This window comes from Psammomys obesus, unplaced genomic scaffold (assembly GCF_907164565.1).
Source record: "Psammomys obesus unplaced genomic scaffold, mPsaObe1.curated_primary_1811, whole genome shotgun sequence".
NCBI classification, from domain to species: domain Eukaryota; kingdom Metazoa; phylum Chordata; class Mammalia; order Rodentia; family Muridae; genus Psammomys; species Psammomys obesus.
The window spans coordinates 29,266,703-29,287,584 of NW_026596079.1; the positions used below are offsets into that span (position 1 = coordinate 29,266,703).

Genomic DNA, 20,882 nt, shown 5'->3' on the forward strand with positions numbered 1-20,882 from the left:
GTCTCTGTTTTTTCTCAAAATGAAAGCATTGTAATCCACTATGCAAGTAATCAACACTAAAGTATTTTAGAAAGTCATTAGTTACTGCCAGAATATTTATGCCACTATAGTATCTCGAGGTGCACGTCATGCCAAACCAGTTATTACCATAGATGCCAAATTTCACAGCTGGGTATTATCGATGCGTACTTTTTCCCTCTGGTATTGTTCATAGCACATTCCAGTCTTGTAAATTTTATTAATAGGGAGACCAATTCCAAGAAAATATTGAGCTAAGACTCAAGTAAGTTGTGCCTTCATCAATAGGATCCTACTATCAAGGTTCAGAGAGTAACCAACAATATTGACAATATCTTGTTATGTCTGAAGATCAGTAAGATCTCACTGACCAACAAGGCTAAAAATGCTAGACTTTCAAAATTTCTGTTTGTTGAAGGAAAACACCAATTTAATTTTTTATATGTCTGGGTTTTTTTTGTGTGTATATATATATATATATATATATATATATATATATATATATATATACACATACACACACATATATGTATATCTGTTTTATACACACACGTATGTGTGTGTCATCTATAGTAATAGGTTTACTTATGATTTTTCTGAAAGGTAATTTCTAATCCATATATAATGTCCAAAGTAACCCTATAGACAATTAGGAAATCAGGATTTAAAGTCAGAAGATCAATATGTTGGATATCTATTGTTTCTAAATATAAATACAGATAGATAAGTAAAGTAGAACTTATCATATAATATTTTTATTAGTTATGTTTTCAGCATATCACACACAATCCTGATGTAGTCTTTTTCTAGTATAGTACTTGTTTTAGGTGGTGTTCTTTTGCTACGAAAAGAGAAATGAGACCAGATTAGTTAGGGTCAGATGGAAGGGAAGGAGGACCTCCCCTAGCATGCACTTGGAGAAGGGCATAGGAGGAGATGAGAGAAGCAAGGAAGGTGGGATTGGGAGGGGAGGGAGGTGGGGGCTACAGCTGGGATACAAAGTGAATAAACTCTAATTAATAGAAAGATAAAAATTTAATTCATAAACAAAAACAAAAACAAACTCATTTCATTTGGTCTGGCTTACAGTTTCAGAAGTTTAGTCCATTATCATCCTGGCGGGAACCATGGTGGTAAGCAGGCACACATGGTGCTAGAGAAGGAGCAAAGAATTCTACAACTTGATCCACAGACAGCAGAAGGAGACTGTGTGCCACACTGGGCATATTTTGAGCATATGAAACCTCAAAGCTCACCCAATAGTTACATACTTCCTCCAATAAGGCCATACCTACTGCAAAATGGTCACACCTCTTAATCAAACACATGAATCTACAGAGCCATGCCTATGTAAACCAACACAGGGCTCAAAGGTTTGTGGACCATTCATTTATTTTGGAATAGTATATTATCCAAATAAATGATAATAATCTCATTTATCTTATCTATGATTTGTTTGATTAGTAACTACTGTTAATTGTGGCATTATCATTAAAACCTACAGAACAACTAACTACTTAGAAATTAAAATAACTTTTTTATTCTGAATACCTGCTTTTGAAGAAAGCATTTAAAAGCCAGGCGCAGTGGCACACACCTGTAATCCCAGCACTAGGGAGACAGAGGCAGGTGGATCCCTCTGAATTCAAGGTCAGTCTGGTCTACAAAGTGAGTCTAGGACAAACAAGGCTAGACAGAGAAACCTTGTCTCAAACAAAACAAAACAAAACAGAATATAAAAAATAAAACTTTTTGTTATACAACCATAAAATCAAATGGAAATACAGAATTCAATAATAATTGAAAATTGTAGAATGAGGATTGAACCAATCTTAGACATAGCTTTAGAACATATTCATTTGAGCTATAGGGCATATTTATTTGTCTCTGCTGTAATACTAACATATGACATTTTTCATATGTGTCATTTTCGAGCAATGCTATATACTGGTAATTTTAATGTTTTATTTTTTAATTAAATTTTTATTTTTATATTAATTACAGTTTATTTACTTTGTATTCCAGCTGTAGTCCCCTCTCTTATTTCCTCCCAATCCTACCTTCCTCCCTCATCTCCTCCCTGCCCCTCTCTAAGTCTACTGATAGGGGAGGTCCTCCTCTACTTCCATCTGATCCTAGCCTATCAGGTCTCATCAGGACTGGCTACAACGTCCTCCTCTGTGGCTTAGCAAGGCTGCTACTCCCTCGTGGCGGGGGGAGGGGTCAAAGAGCCCTCCACTGAGTTCATGTCAGAGACAGTCCCTATTCCCCTTACTAGGTTAACCCACCTGGATACTGAGTTGCCATGGCCTACATCTGAGCAGAGGTTATAGGTTATATTCATGCATGGTCCTTGGTTGGAGACTCAGTCTCCGAAAAGACCCCTGTGCCTGGATATATTTGGTCCTTGTGGAACTCCTGTCTTCACCAGATCTTACTAACTGCCCCTTCTTTCAGTTGATTCCCTACACCCTGCCCAAGGTTTGGTTACGAGTCTCAGCAACTGCTTTGATACACTGCTAGGTAGAGTCTTTCAAAGGCCCTCTATGGTAGGCTCTTGTCGTGTTTCTTGTTTTCTCCTACTTCCAATGTCCATCCCATTTGTCTTTCTAAGTGAGGATTGATCATATTTTCCCGGGTCCTCCTTCTTGTTGTACAGATTTTAGTATGTTTATCCTATCTTATAGGTCTAGTACCCACTTATAAGTGAGTACATAGCTGGTGTGTCTTTCTGCTTCTGGGATACCTCACTCAGGGTACCAAAGACCTCAATATAAAACCTGACACACTAAATCAGTTAGAAGAAAAAGTGGGGACGAGCCTAGAATTCATTGGCACAGGAGACAACTTCCTGAACAGAACACCAGCAGCACAGGCTCTAAGATAAACAATCAATAAATAGGACCTCATGAAATTGAAAAGCTTCTGTAAAGCAAAGGACACTGTCATCAGAACATGACAGCCTACAGAATGGGAAAGGATCTTCACCAACCCTATATCTGACAGAGGGCTAATAGCCAGAATATATAAGGAACTAAAGAAGTTAAAAAACAATGAATCAAGTAATCCAATTAAAAAATGGGGTACAGAGCTAAACAAAAAATTCTCTTTAGAGGAATATAGAATGGCAGAGAAATACTTAAAGAAATGGTCAAAGTCCTTAGCCATCAGGGAGTTGCAACTCAAACTACCCTAAGATTTCACCTTACACCCATCAGAATGGCTAAGATGAATAACTCAAGTGACAACTCGTGCTAGAGAGGCTGTGTAGAAAGGGGAAAACTCCTCCATTGCCGGTGGGAATGTAAACTTGTATAACCACTTTCAAAATCAATCTAGAGCTTTCTCAGACAATTAGGAATAGTGCTACATCAAGATCCAGCTATACCAACCCTAGACATATACCCGAAAAAAGCTCAAGTGCACAACAAGGACATTTGCTCAACTATGTTTGTAGCAGCTTTATTCATAATAGCCAGAACCTAGAAACAACCCAGATGCCCCTCAATGGAGGAATGGATACAGAAATTGTGGTAAATTTGCACAATGGAATACTACCCAGCAATTAAAAACAAGGAAATCATGAAATTTACAGCCAAATGGTGGGATCTAGAATTTTATTCAGCAATTAAAAACAAGGAAACCATGAAATTTGTAAGCAAATGGTGGGATCTAGAATTTTAGTGTTTTGAACTGAGACAGGAGGATTACTTGAGGTAATTTTAGGCTAAACTGTGAGATAAAGGCAATTCTAAGTGTCCTAGTTATTTTCTGCTGCTGTGATAAAATGAAATGACTAGCACAAATTCATGGAGAAATAATTTATCTTAGCTCATAGCTCAAGGGTATAACCCATTATTTAGTGGAATTCAAGGCTGCAAGAGCTTAGAGTAGTTGGTTATCCTACATCTGTAATGAAGAATAATACTCTGTACTCAATTGTCTATGGTGCGACCCATAATATGCAGCTTGAGATAATCTTCTGCCTGCATGCCACACGTCTTTTCACAGGATGGTTGTAGGTTCTTATTTGCTGACAGTTAAACATTAACTGGGACACTGGGTTTGCTTCAAAAATAAAACTAACAACAGCAACAAAAATTTAATTCCATTGCATTTGTTTTTGAACGGAATCATATAGGCTTGTGGCCTATTTGATCAGTATAGTATAACAAGTAAATAATCTGTGCAACAAATATGTACCCCTAACAAAGTCTTTAAATGCCTATGATTATGGAAGGCCATAAGCTACTTTTTTAATTTTTACTTAAATCTTACTTTGGGGGTGAAGACGACATGGCTTAGCAGCTAATAGGTAACTTTACTTTAACTTCCACTCCAGTTCCAGGGATCTGACCCCTGTTCTGGTAAGGCACACACTTACTGTATATAGACACTGATAAAACATTTATACATATGAAAGTAAAATAAATATAAAAGACTTAATTTCAATTACATTTGGTATCTATAATAACCAGACATTAATTCATGAATAGAAGGCTTTGTTAACTATTATAATCACCTTATTTTTTTTCTTTCTTTGCATGTGCTATTGAATAGTTAACTATTCTTCCATATAAGGTGGGAGCAATGTAAGCCATGTTATTTTTAGTTTTTCTTGCATTTAAAAAAATGATTAATTTGCAGCTATTTTCCCTCTGAAGACAATCCAAAACACATTTTTCACAAAGAATCTTTTCAAAGCAAAGTGCATTATATAGGCTATGAATAAAATTTGCTCACATAAGTCAAAAGCTTTTTGAATGGAGTATGACATATTTTCTTTGAGAGTATGGTTTGCTAGCTTTTTTTTTTTTAGTGTTTAGAATGATTTGCATTTCACCACTTTGGGCATGTCTAGACAACACAAGGTACTTGAAAGCCTCATTACAAGGTAGTACAAGGACTTTCAATTTGGTAGTAGAATAAATGACATAAACCTGTTGAGAATAAGACACATTATATATTAGGGAGATCATAGAAATAAATCATCAGTTTAAATTAAGAATGAGATTTCATTCTCAACTGTACACTCGTATATTCCATTTTGTAAATACAACACTTCAGAATAAGTGCTTCACTTTCGCTCTTTACTCCAGTGATTGATTTGGACAAGTCTTTGAGTAGAAGGATGCAGAGATAATAAGATTAAGCTCCATTTTCTATGCAGGTGCTATAATTAAATTATTCATGTCTAGGGATTTTATCCAGCTTTCTTGTAGTGAAGTTCCAAATCTCATGGGGATTTGGATTCCTTACTACTCTAATTGGAGCTTAAAATGCATCTTCCTACAGATTCACTGTTGCAAATCACTCAGCGTTTCTGTGCTTTCATTACCTGATTGTAAACAAGAATTTAATTAGTTGATTGTGAAGTGTTCTGTACAATTAAAATGTCCTGTTATTTTTATAACTGCAATGATTTCAATGAAAATTGAAATATGAGTGTCTTAGTTAGGGTTACTATTGCCATGATGAAATATCATAACCAAAAGCAAGTTGGGAAAGAATGGGTTTATTTCCACATTATATTGTTGAAGGAGGTCAGGACAGAATCTCAAATCAGACAGGGACATGAAGGCAAAAGCTGATGCAGAGGCCATGTAGGGGTGACTTGCTCACCTTGCCTTGTTCAGGCTCCTTTTTTTTTTTTTTTTTTTTTTTTATAGGACCCAGGACTACCAGCTTAGGATGATACCTCCTATAATGAGCTTGGCATTCCTCAATCAATCACCAACTAAGAAATTGCCCTATGGCTTGCCTAGAGTCTTATCTTGGGGGCCGTGTTCTCAACTGAGGTTCTTTTCTGATGACTCTACTTTGTGTCAAGTTGACACTGAATCATCTACATATATATTTCTACACTGTTTCTATGTAAAGATATGCTTTAAAGGATCAACAGTTTCCTGCTAAGTATTTTTACAACAATTCACTTTTTAGTGTTGTGTACCTTTGTTGTGAAAGTGGAGAGAGATGAATCAACACTAACCCTCATATTACTAATTAATATGATAAAAAATTTATAAAATTTAGTTCATTGTTAGTGGGAGCCAGAACTTGAAACTTGAATTTTATTATTTTATTGAAAGCTTGACAAATTTTGTGATAAAATGTATACTAATTTATTTAAATAATACAATTTAAAATTTTATATTCTGGGGTTTCTGAATTGGATATGAGACAGAATCAAAATCCAAAGGTTCATCACTTATCAAGTAATAGAAAACCAAGTCAATAGTACATGTTCATCAAAGAAAAGAAAAACACAATCAAGTTGGAGTTATACCCATATAACTGACTATTTCTCTATTCAAACATGTCTTTATCTGGAAACATGAAGCATGGTCAATGTGAATGAAATCTATAGTATTTAGGCTTTTTGAAAATTAGAATTCTGTCATAGGAAATGATAAACAACTTACTACAGGAGAGGACACTTGAATGAATATCTGGATGATTGTAGGTGCTAATTTTTCAAATTCTACTTTTTTTTGTGGGTTCCTTAAATCTTATATTTCCCTTACAATCCTCTAACCCCAGGTAAGGGAAAAAGGAGGTTGTAAGAAAAAGGGGATATAGCTCTCTTTACTTCTTCCTGCTGTGTAAGGATCATAGGATTCTATTTGGGACAACACCAATATCAGTTGTCAGGAAATCCAGAAGTCCAGGGAACCATCAAAACAGCAAACTAGCAAGCAAGCAAGCCAGCGAACCAGCAAGTGCAGCAACCCATCTTCCTCCATCTCCTCCAAGCCACTGCACTTTTTTCCTCTAGGCTATCATATTTATATTCCTCAAAGTCCTCAGAATTCAACTAATTTCAGCTGACAAAGACAATGTTCCACACGAGACAACTAACAGGTGTGGACAAACCAAAATCTCCCACTTGGGATTATAACCACAACATGTTTATGTATGATACACCAAAACACCCACAACAGTTATTAGTTGATTTTTGACAATAATCATGATGGTAACGATGTTACAAGATTCCGTGGTGACAGTGACACAGTGATGACACAGCTACTAAAATAGCAATATTGATATATATGTATATATGTATATTACATATATACACATATATTACTTTAACTATTTCAAAATGACTCTTCCCAGATAAATATTACTTACATATTTGTTTATAAACATAACAGTTTTAACTGCATTTTTCCTAAGCTATAAAGGTGGCTTAGCAGTTAAGAACACTGGATCTTTTGCAGAGTATACAAATTCAGTTCTTAGGAGAAATATTAGGCAGCCTGATGCCCTCAAGATTACAGTTCCAGCTGAATCTTATGACCTACATCCAAACACACAAATACATAAATATATACACACACACAGCACATACATACTAAATATATAAACATAATTAAAATAATTCTAAGTAGGAGGTTTGGGTGTTTTACAGTAAAAATAAATTTATTTAAATTAGTCAAGTGAAATGAATGACCGTTGATTCTGTATTTGATCAAATTACAAAATTTCAGAGAAAATAGAGAAATTGGGATAAACATGACTATTAGATAAATACAACATTGTACATTTTGTCAGGTGTAGTAAACACACATGGTTGTTTACTTAATTGCTTGCTGGTTACCAATAAATAATGAAGAACTTATGGAGAAGATGTGATGTTGGGTTTACTTTAGGATATATTAACTTTTGGTACAAGATGAATAAGAAACAATGAATAAAAAGATGCAAAGATCTGATGTCATAGGAGAGTGATGAATTCATGCATGAGTGTTTAATTTGTTACTTTTTGCTTGACTTGTAGTGGAAAATGGTAATAATAAATTTATCCTAGCAACTTAAGTGATCATCTTTGTGAGAATAATTTTTTGACCTATAGCTTTATTTTCAACATGGAATTTGGCCACATGGAATATCATGTTTTGGTAAAATGTAGGGAAAATTACAGATTATGACAGAAAAATCATCGTCATAATTATAAAGGAGTTGATAAAAACTGGAACTTTTCAAACTTTTTATCTTGCTTGATTGTTTTAATTTTTAAAGCCTATAATAAAACCAAATATTACTGCATATTTTTATTATTATTTTATTTCTTTTGAATACCAAGTTAATTCCTAACTATTAGGGAAAAAATGTTACAGCTACAAATTGCGGATAAGGTATTTGTTTGCAGTTGAATAAACATGTAATCTTACAATAATTTTAAAAAGTTAAACTTACATTAATGTAAGATGGGGATTTTAGTGGCAATGATTATATGTTCAGAAAATGTCAAGTAGAGAGTTTATAAATTTCAAAATGGTAATGATACGGAATGAAAGCCAACTGAAGAGAAACCTAAAAGTTGACTGTTGATTTAGTCAGTAAGCCTAGCTGATGATGGATTCCTTACTGTGTCACACAAGAAATTGCTAACAGGGGGATCATAGTATTCCAATAATTCTGATGAGTTCTGAGCTCATTCAAATTATTGAGGTGGGATGAGTTCTCAGTTATAAGATACTTAGGTCCTACTAGTCTAAAACATGTATTTTGAAAAATATATTTTACTTCCTTATTATTTCAAATAGAAATCATATTAAGATATTTCTCTTTTATTTGTTAATGAGCATGAATTTTTTGTGCATTTGAAATGCAGACCTAGCACTTGTAGAACTTTGCTCTTTGGATTTTGGGCTGTAACATTTAGGGCAATGCCAAGGTTCTCCAGGATATTGTGATAGACTCCAGATAATTAGTACCTGATACATATGACTCACCTTCTTGACAATGATGAATAGTAACAAGCATTTCACCATGAACTATTCACTTCTATTTTAGTACAATACAGCTATGAGTTTCTGACAAAATTTGTGTTGCATAATAGCCTGAAATAATCATCAGAATAAAAGTATGAGACCAATTTCATATAATTCTAAACAAGTTTTTTAATACTTGATATCATCAACAGTCTCTTTCATACATACACAACTGAGATTCTGACTACACCTTTGATTTGCCTCTAAATTTTAATTCTGTCAGTGTGGGTGTATGGGCATGTTATTGTGCTTTGTGTGTCAGTAAGTAAAGTTCATGCCGAGCAAACAAGGTTGGCTTGGAAATGTTTAAACGAATGACAAACCAGCTGAGTGACTAATAGAGTCATCAATGTAATCCTATGAGTTTAATGGCTATGTAGATTCTGTAAACAAAATAACAGGTGTGTTCCAAATGAAGCTAAGATGTATACATACCAGACTCCTTTCTGTATAAAAGTATTTCTTTTTGTAAAATGGAATTTCAATGTGTTTACGGCAAAGCTAAAAATTAGAATGCACTCTCATCTTCTGTTTCTAGTCAAAATAAAAACCCTAAAATTATGATTTCCTTCTTCTACTCGAGAAAATGAAATTTAAAATAAAATGGACAGAGAAACACATTGACATTTTGAAGTTGGAATACAGATTAATCTTGGTTTAGATAGCTAGAAAGTGTATCTAATCCTATTATTGCTGTTTTTGTTCTAAACATGCATGTTTAGAAAACTAAGAATGAGCTAGAAACATCGAGTATCAAAAGTATTGATCAGAAAATTTAGATTGAATCAGCAGCAAACACAATTCCAAGAATGAGTTATTAGTAATGACAGACAATATTTATTACTATGTATCGGACACTGTTCCATTGTTTTGCATGTATCAATTTATGGGGTGTACTGTTCAACTCTGAGATTGTATCATTTAGGACATTTCATTAACTCTGTTTTACAGATGAGAAATCTGAAACACAGAAAAGGGAATGAATTTCCTTCCTTCTGTTTGATTCTTCCATATGGATTCAATCTAGAGGTTGATTCCAGATTTCTTCATAAGTAATTTTGTTGAAATGCCCAAGCCATTTCAGGCCTTTGGACATATTATTTCTATATGTGTTCATCTATAAGAAACTTAAGACTTCCAGTTTCTTCATCGTTTTTTTTTTTTTTTTTTTTTTTTTCTCTGTGCTGGGGTAATGAGTATAGAGCCTTACACATACGAAGCTAAAGTTCAACCATTAAGTTACACTACAACCTCACTTGCAGAGATTTTTATTCAACAGAGCAAAGCCTTTTCACTTTAGTGACTTTGTTCCATAAATAATGTGACATTATTCATCTTATTCCTAGACAATTAGTCCCAAGAGGCTGCTATTCTGTTTTTGCCCAGAAAATTATCAAAACTAGTTTTAAAGAAACCTGTACTCTATGCTTCTCAGATGACCTAATTACTAATTACTACCCATTTTTTTATCATAATTTTGTTATTTATTACAATTTATTCACTTTGTATCCCAGCTCTAGGTCCTTCCCTCGTCCCCTCCCAATCTCCCCCTCCCCCCCTCTTCTCTTTCCATGCCCCTTCCCAAGTCCACTGATAGGGGAGGTCCTCTTCCCCTTCCATCTGACCTTAGTCTATCAGGTCTCAACAGGACTGTCTGCATTGTCTTTCTTTATGACCTGGTAAGGCTGTTCCCTTCTCAGGGGTCTGTGATTAAAGAGCCATCCCTGCACAGATGTAGCCAATGGGAGCTTAGTCTTCAAGTGGGTTCCCTAGTAAGGGGAACAGGAGCTGTCTCTGACTCCCCATTTTCTTTAGAAGAGGCTTGGTTGCTTCCCTTAATGATGCCTCAGCTATATATGGGGTTTTCTCATTATTTTTCCTTTTTTCTTTCTTTCTTTCCTTCCTTCCTTCCTTCCTTCCTTCCTTCCTTCCTTCCTTCCTTCCTTCTTCCTTTTATTTTTTTCCCTTTCTCATGCTAGTGTGTTACTATGCTATTCTGAATTACTTCCTTCTGAAAATAAAAGGACAATAAGTAGTGGTAAAACCCTTCTTCATTTGTGTAAACTTATTTTTCATGTTTAATTTAGTAACTAAGGTTCTGATCACTGAATAATAGTAATAATGTCCATATTTATTTGATTAGCCTTATTTAAGGCCAATTGATTTCTAAATCATTGAGTCTTCTTACATGTAGCTAATCATTTTGATGGCACAAAATGAGATCTGAATTTGGAAAATTTCTGCTTAGACAGTGTTGAGAAAAAAAATGTTTATTCCCATAAAGAGCAGGGTATGTTGAGATGTCATGGCACCTGCTGCCAAACCTGATGACCTGAGCAATCCCTATACCTTGGACTCCAAAAAGAAAGGGTAATACCAACTTCTGAAAGGTCACTTATGACCTCAATAAATGTGTCATCACACACACACACACACACACACACACACACACACACACACACACAGAGAGAGAGAGGCAAATACAGAGATGCAAATTATTTAAGCTAATCAACGTATTTGCGAAAATTATTACAATGAGGTTTTGCAATTAGGCGGAGAAATGAAGCTCATCCTCAAGGAACTATGAGAACCAACCAACAAGTAAAAGGATGAGAACTGGAAAAATAAAACACAGTGAAAAACATAAGAAGTTATCAAATAGCCTGGTAAAAACTATTTAGATTTGTTGCTGAGAAAATTCAAATTAACTAATACTACCGAGGAGACAGCAGGGTTGAAATGCTGATCAGATATTGAGAGTAGGCTAGGATAAACCAACTTGATGGATTTTTATTGAAATCAAGCAGTGCATGGACAGACATCGAAGATCAAGCTTTCATTAGAGGTTACCGTGAAACTTAATTAAATTTGCCCATGGAGATGTTGTTTGCCAGCAATGATGGAACATCTTAGCAATATTGCAAAGTAGAATTAATGGAAAAATGAGATTTACATTACTTGCTTTCCTTTTTTTGTTCTAACCAAAAGCACACTGCTGTGGTCAGTAGCCGATTGCATTGTATTGCATTATACTCCAGGCAGCTCAGCAATGTGTGCAAGATGACAGTTGCTCTGTCCTGAGAATTCCCCACTTTAGCTGTGCTCATTTCTTCCTGTCAATCCAAGCACTGTGACAGCATCTATCAATTTGCATATAGAGTGTTTTAATTAAACAAAAAGGGCTAAGTCTTAAGTTCAGTGAATCTGACTAAGGAAAATGCATTTGACAGTTTTGGTTTTGAAGGAAGCAACGGTTCTGCATCTTGGCTGATCTTAACAAATCAAATGTTGCTTTAGTAACAAAGAAGTGTTGATATGTCAGATATATAGTATATTTTGGCATGCTCTACATTTGCTGTTCGTTGAATGAGCACGGGAACTAGGACATATTCAAGTTGTGGCACACAATCTGCCAGGAACATCTGGTCTCCAGCCTTCCACTGAGTTTGAGTGCTTTAACCACTATTTAAAGGGATTTAATAATAATAATAAAAAAAAATCCTCATCATAGATTTCTTAAAATGCACCCTGGAAGTCACCTACCCTGTATTTCTTTTGAGAGGTTTTTGGGAAAATATGCATTGTAGACTAGGCTTAACAAAAAAAAAAAAAAAGTTACAGGATACTGAAAAACAAAATACTAATACGGCAGCAATCTGTAGGGGAAGATCTGACCCAAGTGTGCTGGAGTTGTTTGCTTTGTAATTAATTTAATCAGCAACTCTATTACCATTTCATAAGCAGAACAAAGGCCTGCTGCAATTACAACAAACAAATAAAGTTATTAGGGAATAAGGGCAGGGATCCTATCTGTTTTGGTGACCCTTTCAACTTTAGCATTTAACTCACTCCATGTATATTATACAATGGAATCAGCTAAGTCTGATTATGTATATTCTAGAGCAAAATGTGTGGAAAATAACATCAAAAACAGTTTCAGATATAAAAAATTTGTTATCTGTGGGCATATTTTATATATTTGTTTTTCATTTTACTAGGCTTTCTTTCCTTCACTTTTCTGGTTTGTTATAGTACTTGTAACCTTAGAATAGGGTTGGGTGAGGGTTAGAATTAGGGTTACAGTTCTTTCAGGGAGGAAGATTTAAAGGGTTTTGAACTTTAAAATTTCTAACTGACTTCAAAATTTACTGTAGAAAAATTACATTTTATGTAGAGTATTGATACACAATATGTTTGATATATCAATGTTCTTGTGATCAAAATTTTGTTTTAATTTTTCCTCTTTGGCCATTTTATAAGGCAATGGGAATATCTATGTTGAATTAGAATACGTTAAAGTTACATTTAAAAGCAATAACCCCAAACCTATTATTAATGCATACACTGAAAAAAAGTCCTTTGTTTCTTTTTCTTCGTATTTTTGAGATTGCCTGGGATACAGTAGAACAAATTCAGTATCTTTTAAAGAAGTTAGAAGCCTGATGGTGGTGGGGTGACACATTCTTTTAATTCCAGAACTTGGAAAACAGAAACAGGAGGATTTCTGTGAATTAAGGCCATCCTATTCTATGGAGAAAATTGAGGACAGCCAGGGCAACACAGAGAAACCCTGTTTTGAAAAACAAAACCAAACAGAAACAAACAAAAGTCTCACCTCCAAAAATAGCAGATGACTTATAAGCCTTTTCAACAACATGTTGCGTGTAGCTGGTCTGATGGTAACTTTTTTTTTTTTCAGTTTTCCAGAAAATATTTTCAGGGTGGGTATTCATAAAGTTAAGCCCTTCGGTAATCTGACATTTTCAGAGTAGTGGCAATGTATCTGACAGAGTAGTGGACTTCTTCACCTTCTTTGTCTCTTCCTCCTCCCCATGATCCTCCTCCTGCTCCTGTTCCTCCTTCTCCTGCTGCTGCTCTTCTTCTTTGTCTTACTCTTCTTTTACAAAGAACTGGACTGGGATCACCAGTTTATTTCTTCCATGCCAAAAAATTAGTATAGCTAAGTTCACAGCACTGTGTTTACCCCATGATGCAGGTATCCTGGGCTTTTTAAAAAGTTACTGCCAGGGAATGTCCATGACTCTGATTTGGGTTGTAGAAAATGAAGTTGAAACATTAAAATGTACTTACATTTCTATCTTTCAAATATTATTGGACAGAAGTCATATTATTCTGAATACACAAAAGTTATCTTGTTCATGTATCACTGCAATTAATGCGCAACCTTTGAAGTCTACAATTTTTGTATTAAATGTAAATTTCTATCTACAAATTATTAATCATTATGCAGTTTTTACATTTTTGTTTTTGTAACATGACATATTAATTAACTTCTGCTGTGGAACTCTTAATTTGTGATAGTAGGGGTAGATTCTGGATGTAAATTTATAATATAAATACAGATAAGTAAGGTGTGAGCAATATAATCAACTCTTATAATGTTCCTTTTTGAAGTATTTCAAACTGTACCTTTTTCCAATGAAAAGTGATGTTTTGTGAAAATTAAAAATATTTTAGGTGCTGAGGAATCATAAACTATGTTCACTTTATTGAAAGATTCATAACAAATACAAAGGAGTCATTTATTTTACATAGAATATAAATTAAACATTAAATCTGAAATGTATCTTGCTGATATTTTTAAGCAAACTTATTGTTTATAATACAATACATTTTGAAATTAATCTTTTTCAAATGCCCTATATTAAAATCTTAGCTATCTCAGCTAACAAAGGAGAAAAAGTTTAGAAAAAGAGAGTAATGAAGTGAAATAAAACTAGTCAGGAAAATAATTGAAAGTGGTTATAATAACTACTAAGTGGCAAGAACCTCACTATTTCTTATTAAATTAAATGTGATATCTTTTTTTTTTTTTCGAAGATAACCTTCTCAAACTTTTACTGCTTTAAATCACAGTCATTATCTTTGTAGCCTGACATTTTATTTCTCAAAATTTTGCTGACTTAAATTATGGTCATTATCTTTGTGGCCTGAAATACACTTGTCAGGAACCAATTGGCACCAATCTTCATTTATAGGTAGAAAATACAAAAAAAGCAAAACAGAACATGCAGATGACTATTATATTGTAATGCTTTGTTCTCTGTCTCCTCCTCTTTCTATTTTTTTTTTTTGTTTGTTTGTTTTTTGTTTTTTTGTTTTTGGATGGTTGGTGATTGGTTTGCTTCTCCCGGTTCCTGTTGATCAGTGGTGTTTGGCCAGTTTGTATTTTTCCAGACATCACTCCACGATGTTGTTGAGGTGTTTGATGGGCCAACTCAGCAGTCTCCTCTGTTATCTTCCCTCTCGGGATCCCATTCAGGTATCCTTTACTAGAACTGCCATTCATCAGCTAATGGTTAAAAACTGGCTTTGATTAGTATTGTGGACAGAGTTGAGATCTATATCATCCATGTTAGCAATACCATAAACTGAGAAATTTTTAATTAAGAATAAAACCACAATTTAATAGTAACTCATAAGCTTGGGGAAATTTAATTATTTTTCTAGGATTGTAATAAAATAACTACAATACTTAATCACAATCTGTGGTGTTTCATATGATATAAAATATTTAAGAATGAGCCATATGTATTAACATGTAATTGAAGCTTTATGGTGTTAAAAAATTATAATTGAACCTGAACCAAATTTGCTAGCAGTAGGATATTTTAAAGTATTTTGATAGAACCTAGTTTGACATTTTTCAAATGACAGTGTAAAATGATATAGTTTGTTAGGTTAACTGAATGAAGATTATTTATGATATCTGAGTATTTGTTTTGTTGAGTAGGAGAGTCACTTCCACTGAGTTCAGGTAATCAGATCACAATTCGATTCACTTCAGTTGGACCCATAACAGCTAAGGGATTTCACTTTGTTTACCAAGGTAAGTGACACTGTAGTCTAGAAACACACTAAGGAATGATGTCAATTTCCATGCTGTGCTCAGTTGTTGACCAGTGTTATCCTCATAACCATATAGGAGAGACAGAAGTTGTTTTCAGTAGTCGTACACGGTATTATTTCACTGGAACATTGGTGCTCTGACCAACTTAAAAAAATAACATATTGTTCCATCACCTTTCTCAACTTAAATGTCTGATTTTCCTTCCTTTCCAAAATTTTCAAAATATTTATGTTATATCCTTCCTATTCTTGACTCTTCATTTTTTTTAAATTTTTCTCATAGTCCTGCACTTTAAATTAAATATTGTTTCCTTGTTGTGATTTATTTAGTTAAGGCAAACATTGCTACATGTAAAAAATTATAATTTCTTATCCTCTCAGTAAACGTGAACTTTCTGAACAGATACTAAAGATATTGCACATTAAATGTTATTTCCTTGCTTTTCCTAACCTTTTATAGTATCATCAAACTAAACCAAGAGTAATTTGAAATATTTTGAAACAATTGTACATGGTCATGTAATAATTCTTCTCAAAAGCACTTTACACTTTCTTAGTAAGAAATATATGAACATTTGTGATATTTTGTTCTTATTAAACTCCCACATCTCATTTTTTTCATTTGGATATAATATATACTTTTATTGTAGTATTTTCTCTAGTACACAATTGTGGTACTGTGAATCTTCAAAGGCACTGAGAAAATTTAGCTGCATTTCCTCAAGTCATAGCAGACTGGTTAATCTATTGGAATTCACCATGTCATTCTTTTGGACTGTTGTCAATCTCTTTAATCACATTTGTGTGTGTTTCAAAAAGAAAAAACATCCTGTTATCATTCTATTTTTATCAAATTGAAAAAAGGCACAATCAATGGGCATACAAATTCTAAAATCAATCTTAAATTTGATTATGTATGATTGATGAATTAAAAATAAATATTGTTGTTAATCTGTCTAACTTATATTCTTAACCTGACTGTAATTACTGTCTTCATTGGAAACAAACATATTTTGAAAATTAAGTTTACAGGAATGTTTGAAAAAACTAATTAATATTAATAAGAGCCAGTACAGAAAACAACTGGAAAATATTTCATGTATACTAAATTATATTTTGTAGTTGGGAATACAAACTTAAAAATGGTACATCCATTTTGACCCTGTAAATTGCAATATCTAAATAAAATTACTTTGTTGAATTAAAAAGAATTTGGTAAAAGAAAAGAAAGCATGATTGATATTACTTATAGTGTCAATGATAAAATTTTAAAGAAAATAGCTTGAATGTCAGTATTCTCTTTATATTATGTTTTCTTTTCATCAAACTTAAATCTTTTAAGTTATGTTTTAAGTATTGTTAAAATTAGTAATTCTAATTATGAAAAACAAGATTTCTCTGAGTCTTGTTGGGTAGATTTTGAAATCTATATTTGTCTGATAGATATGAAATTAAACCAACTTATTTCTATGCAGCTGTTCCTAGAACAAGCTCAACACAGTGCAGTTCTGTGCCTGAGCCAAGATTTGGAAGAAGGATTGGCAATGACTTTGCAGTTGGTTCATTGGTCCTTTTTGAATGTAACCCAGGATACATCCTTCATGGCTCCAGAGTCATTAGGTGTGATACAGTGCCCAATTCTTTGGCACAGTGGAATGACTCCTTACCTACTTGCATTGGTGAGTGTATATGTTTTTGTGCTCTGCGACTGTACATAGTTTGGGCCCAACTGAGTTCAGAATATTAACTCCTTTTCTAATGTATATTCTACATAATGTTTTCCTACTCTCCAGACAGTCTCTATATATCATGACAATTTCCTTTTCTGAAAAACTATTCACCCTTACATAATGCACTCTATACTTGCTATTGTTTCTTGTATTTTATTTGTCTTACCTCTAACATTTTTATATTCCATCTTCCTTAAATATTTCTTCTATCAGTCATTATTTTAAGACTCCTCTCTCTTCTCCTCTGTCACTTTCTATACGTATGCACATTTCAATTGTTTTCATAAGTATTATGAGTTTTTTTTTAATTTTAATTCATTTTGTATCCCCCCATAACCCCCTCCCTCCTCCCCTGCCGATCCCACCCTCCCTCCCCTTTCTGCATGCATGCCACTCCCCAAGTCCACTGATAGGGGAGGTTCTCCTCTTCTTTCTGATCTTAGTCTATCAGTTCTCATCAAAAGTGGCTGCATTGTCCTCTACTGTGGCCTGGTAAGGGAGTTTTTATTAATTTTATTTAGGCTAAATTTATCTCTTGGTAGTGACATGGTATTCTTTCCCTAATTCCAGATGTTTATTGATTTATAGTGATTGGAAGATATTAATATTAGTATGTTGATTTTATATCTTAAAACTTTAATAAATTCATTTATTATTCTAGGAGACTATTTTTTTTATAAAAAATAAAAGACCATATCATCCATCATGACAATTAGATTTCTTTCTTTCAGTTTTAATGCTCTTGGTTTTGTTGTTGTTGTTTGTTTCTTTGTTTTTCTATTTTTATCACTGCTTTGTTCCAGTCTGAAATAAAGTGTTGTAAAAGTTAATAACTGACAATTTGTGTGCAGTAAAAGAGAAAGATAAGATAAAGTTAAGACATGTTTAACATGTCTAAGCACAGTTGAGCTAGAATGTGACCCAAGGCTTAAGACAACATACCTAAACTAAGATACTGGTTCTCTTTCTGTTCCTAATTCTTCTAGGACCCACATGAAAAGCCAATGTATTTAGCGAAAGCACCTATTTACTTATATTCTTCTTAACATGGATCTCCTATCTATGTTTTTAGAGAATATCACCTTTGCTTCTGTGGGCCCAGACACCAGGACCCCAACTCCAGTAGGCTAAGCAAACAGAGCATCAGACCAAATTATTTTTAAACTTTGTGGGCTTATCTGAGATCTAGTAACTCTTTCTATTGCCTCTCACTTCCCATAAAAATATCTAGTCTATGTTTATGCCACCATCATGTACCAAATTGGTTTGATTTTATACGCTTACAGCTAACAACACAATTATTTTAAGATAAATTGCTATTCAACTGTTACTGATCTGTTTTGTATTATATTTTGATGACACTTTGTAATTTTTAGTTACTACTTCCACATTGAACTATTGATATTTTAGCTTAAAATTTCTCTGAATACAGTAGCTAAAGAGATGGATCAGCAATTTAATGCACTTGACTGTGGGTAGAGAGGACCCAGGTTCAATTTCCAGCACCCACTGGCCAGCTCAGTCTATAACTCCACTTCCAGAGGTTCCAGGGCTTTCCTCTGGCCTCCAATGACCCTGCATGCATGCAGTGCACACGAAGACAAAACACTTATGACTAAAAAGTAAATACAAATAAAGTTAGAGATTAATAAGTACTCTAATTACAAATGATTGTGTCGACTTTTTTTCAAAGTAAAATTCTTGATGTTGGACCAACTTAAGCATGAGAGTCATCACAGAACTGCCTCAAGTTCCTATCTACATATTCTCTTTAATTTTTGTGTTTTGTTTGAACTTTGCTGTTTGTGTAAATTATTGCCTACTTGGAGTCTTTGATCTTTCTGTTTCCATTCACTTGAACGTGTTAGGTACTCTGTGATGCTTTTCTGTCTTATATCATTGTTCCATTCAAGTCTGACTTTGAAACTTTCCTTGGCTGTCCTTTATAAACCACTTCCTACCACTCATTCTCCATCCATTCTTCATCCTTCTGTTTATATGATCATTGCTGTATTAAGCATATATAGCCTCTGTGTTTGTTACATTTTCGTAACCTACTGAGTCCATCTGAGTGTTCCTGCTATGACACTTTTATTCTCAACCAACAGGACTTTAATAGCTGACAAGTGAGCGTCTGTTCAATGATAGGATTTCAGCAAACAAGCAAACAAAAAACCAACAACAAAACCAATAATTTCCTGAATGCATGTAGAGGTCTAACAACTTTAGCTACCTTACCATGCAGTCCATACAGTCCAGTTTCACTTTTGCTCTGCATAGTCATGTTATTGATCATCATCTGAACTTTAAAACTACTCACATCTAAGAAAGTTATGCAGGTGAAACACACAAAAATAGATTAAAAAAAGATTGGGAAAATGCAAGCAGCTAGCATGTAAATAACTGGAATTTTGTACAAAGCTGGAATCCACAGAATTCAAAGGTAAATTACCCTGAAATATAACATTTTGATAACAATTTGAAGTTATAGAAAATGTAAAACTGAATAATAAAAGTTAAGCTGGATACAGAGCATTCATCTTCAAAGTTGACCCTGTTACAGTTCAATGTTCTTAAATTTTTCAGTCTTAAGCCTTAAGGCTATCCTTTGCAAAGATTCAGAGATTCAAATAACCCCCTTGCAGCTACTAATAGCTTTTACAATACAAGGCCTTAGGTAGAAGGGTTCGTAGAAGGGCTTCTTCAGTCAGTGGGAGGTCTCTTTTGAAAAGGCCACCATACTCCCTTTTCCCTTAGGGGAAAAGTCTTTAATTAGTGGCTAATCCCACCACTATTATCTCCTGTGTTTTCCTTCCATAGCCAGAATTACTTTCACGTGAAGGGTTCCCATGGCAATGACATCATCTATTTTATCTTTTTATTATTGTGGGAAATTTATGAAGGTCTGTGTGTGTGTATGTGTGTGTGTGTGTGTGTGTGTGTGTGTGCAGGTGTTAACATGACCTCAGCTCTAATCCTTGATTGGCTCATTTGTTCATCCTTACATGCAGTCAAGAAATTTATGTAACACTATGTTAGATATAGTGTTATATAGCAATTATCAATATTCATTTGAAGTATAGTTTTAATTCTGAAATAAGCAGGAGAAGGCAGACAAATTGTATTTTCTTTTAATGATAGTAAAATCCTTACATTTTTATCCTGACAAAGTCACACACAGCATGGGAAGGTCCACTTCCCACGGAACACTATGCTCAGAGATAGTTTAGAGAGAGATGGGACAAAGATAAAGCTATGGTGAGTGAAAATTATATAATACAGGGAGTCACTGAATTCAACATGAAATGATCTTAATATGTTTCTAAAATATCATCCAGAATACATGTGTCACAGTAGTGAAGGTAAAAAGCAAAGACAATTTGCATAGGATGATCAGAATTGTGGAAATGAAATTTATTAAGAGTCAGGATATACTTTTCATCTATCTATCTATCTATCTATCTATCTATCTATCTATCTATCTATC

The 20,882-nt window shown here is 33.9% G+C and overlaps 1 protein-coding gene across 1 annotated transcript in view; it reads left to right on the plus strand.

Annotated features, from left to right (window-relative positions):
• The window catches only part of Csmd3 (CUB and Sushi multiple domains 3), a gene marked incomplete at its 5' end in the record, with an annotated part of 1,006,505 nt that overhangs the window by 804,410 nt on the left and 181,213 nt on the right, over positions 1-20,882 (plus strand). The window contains 3 exons of the mRNA XM_055626685.1: positions 14,965-15,078; positions 15,550-15,645; positions 17,141-17,344. Of these exons, the coding sequence (XP_055482660.1) occupies positions 14,965-15,078; positions 15,550-15,645; positions 17,141-17,344 (414 nt within the window). The remainder of the gene's footprint in view (positions 1-14,964; positions 15,079-15,549; positions 15,646-17,140; positions 17,345-20,882) is intronic.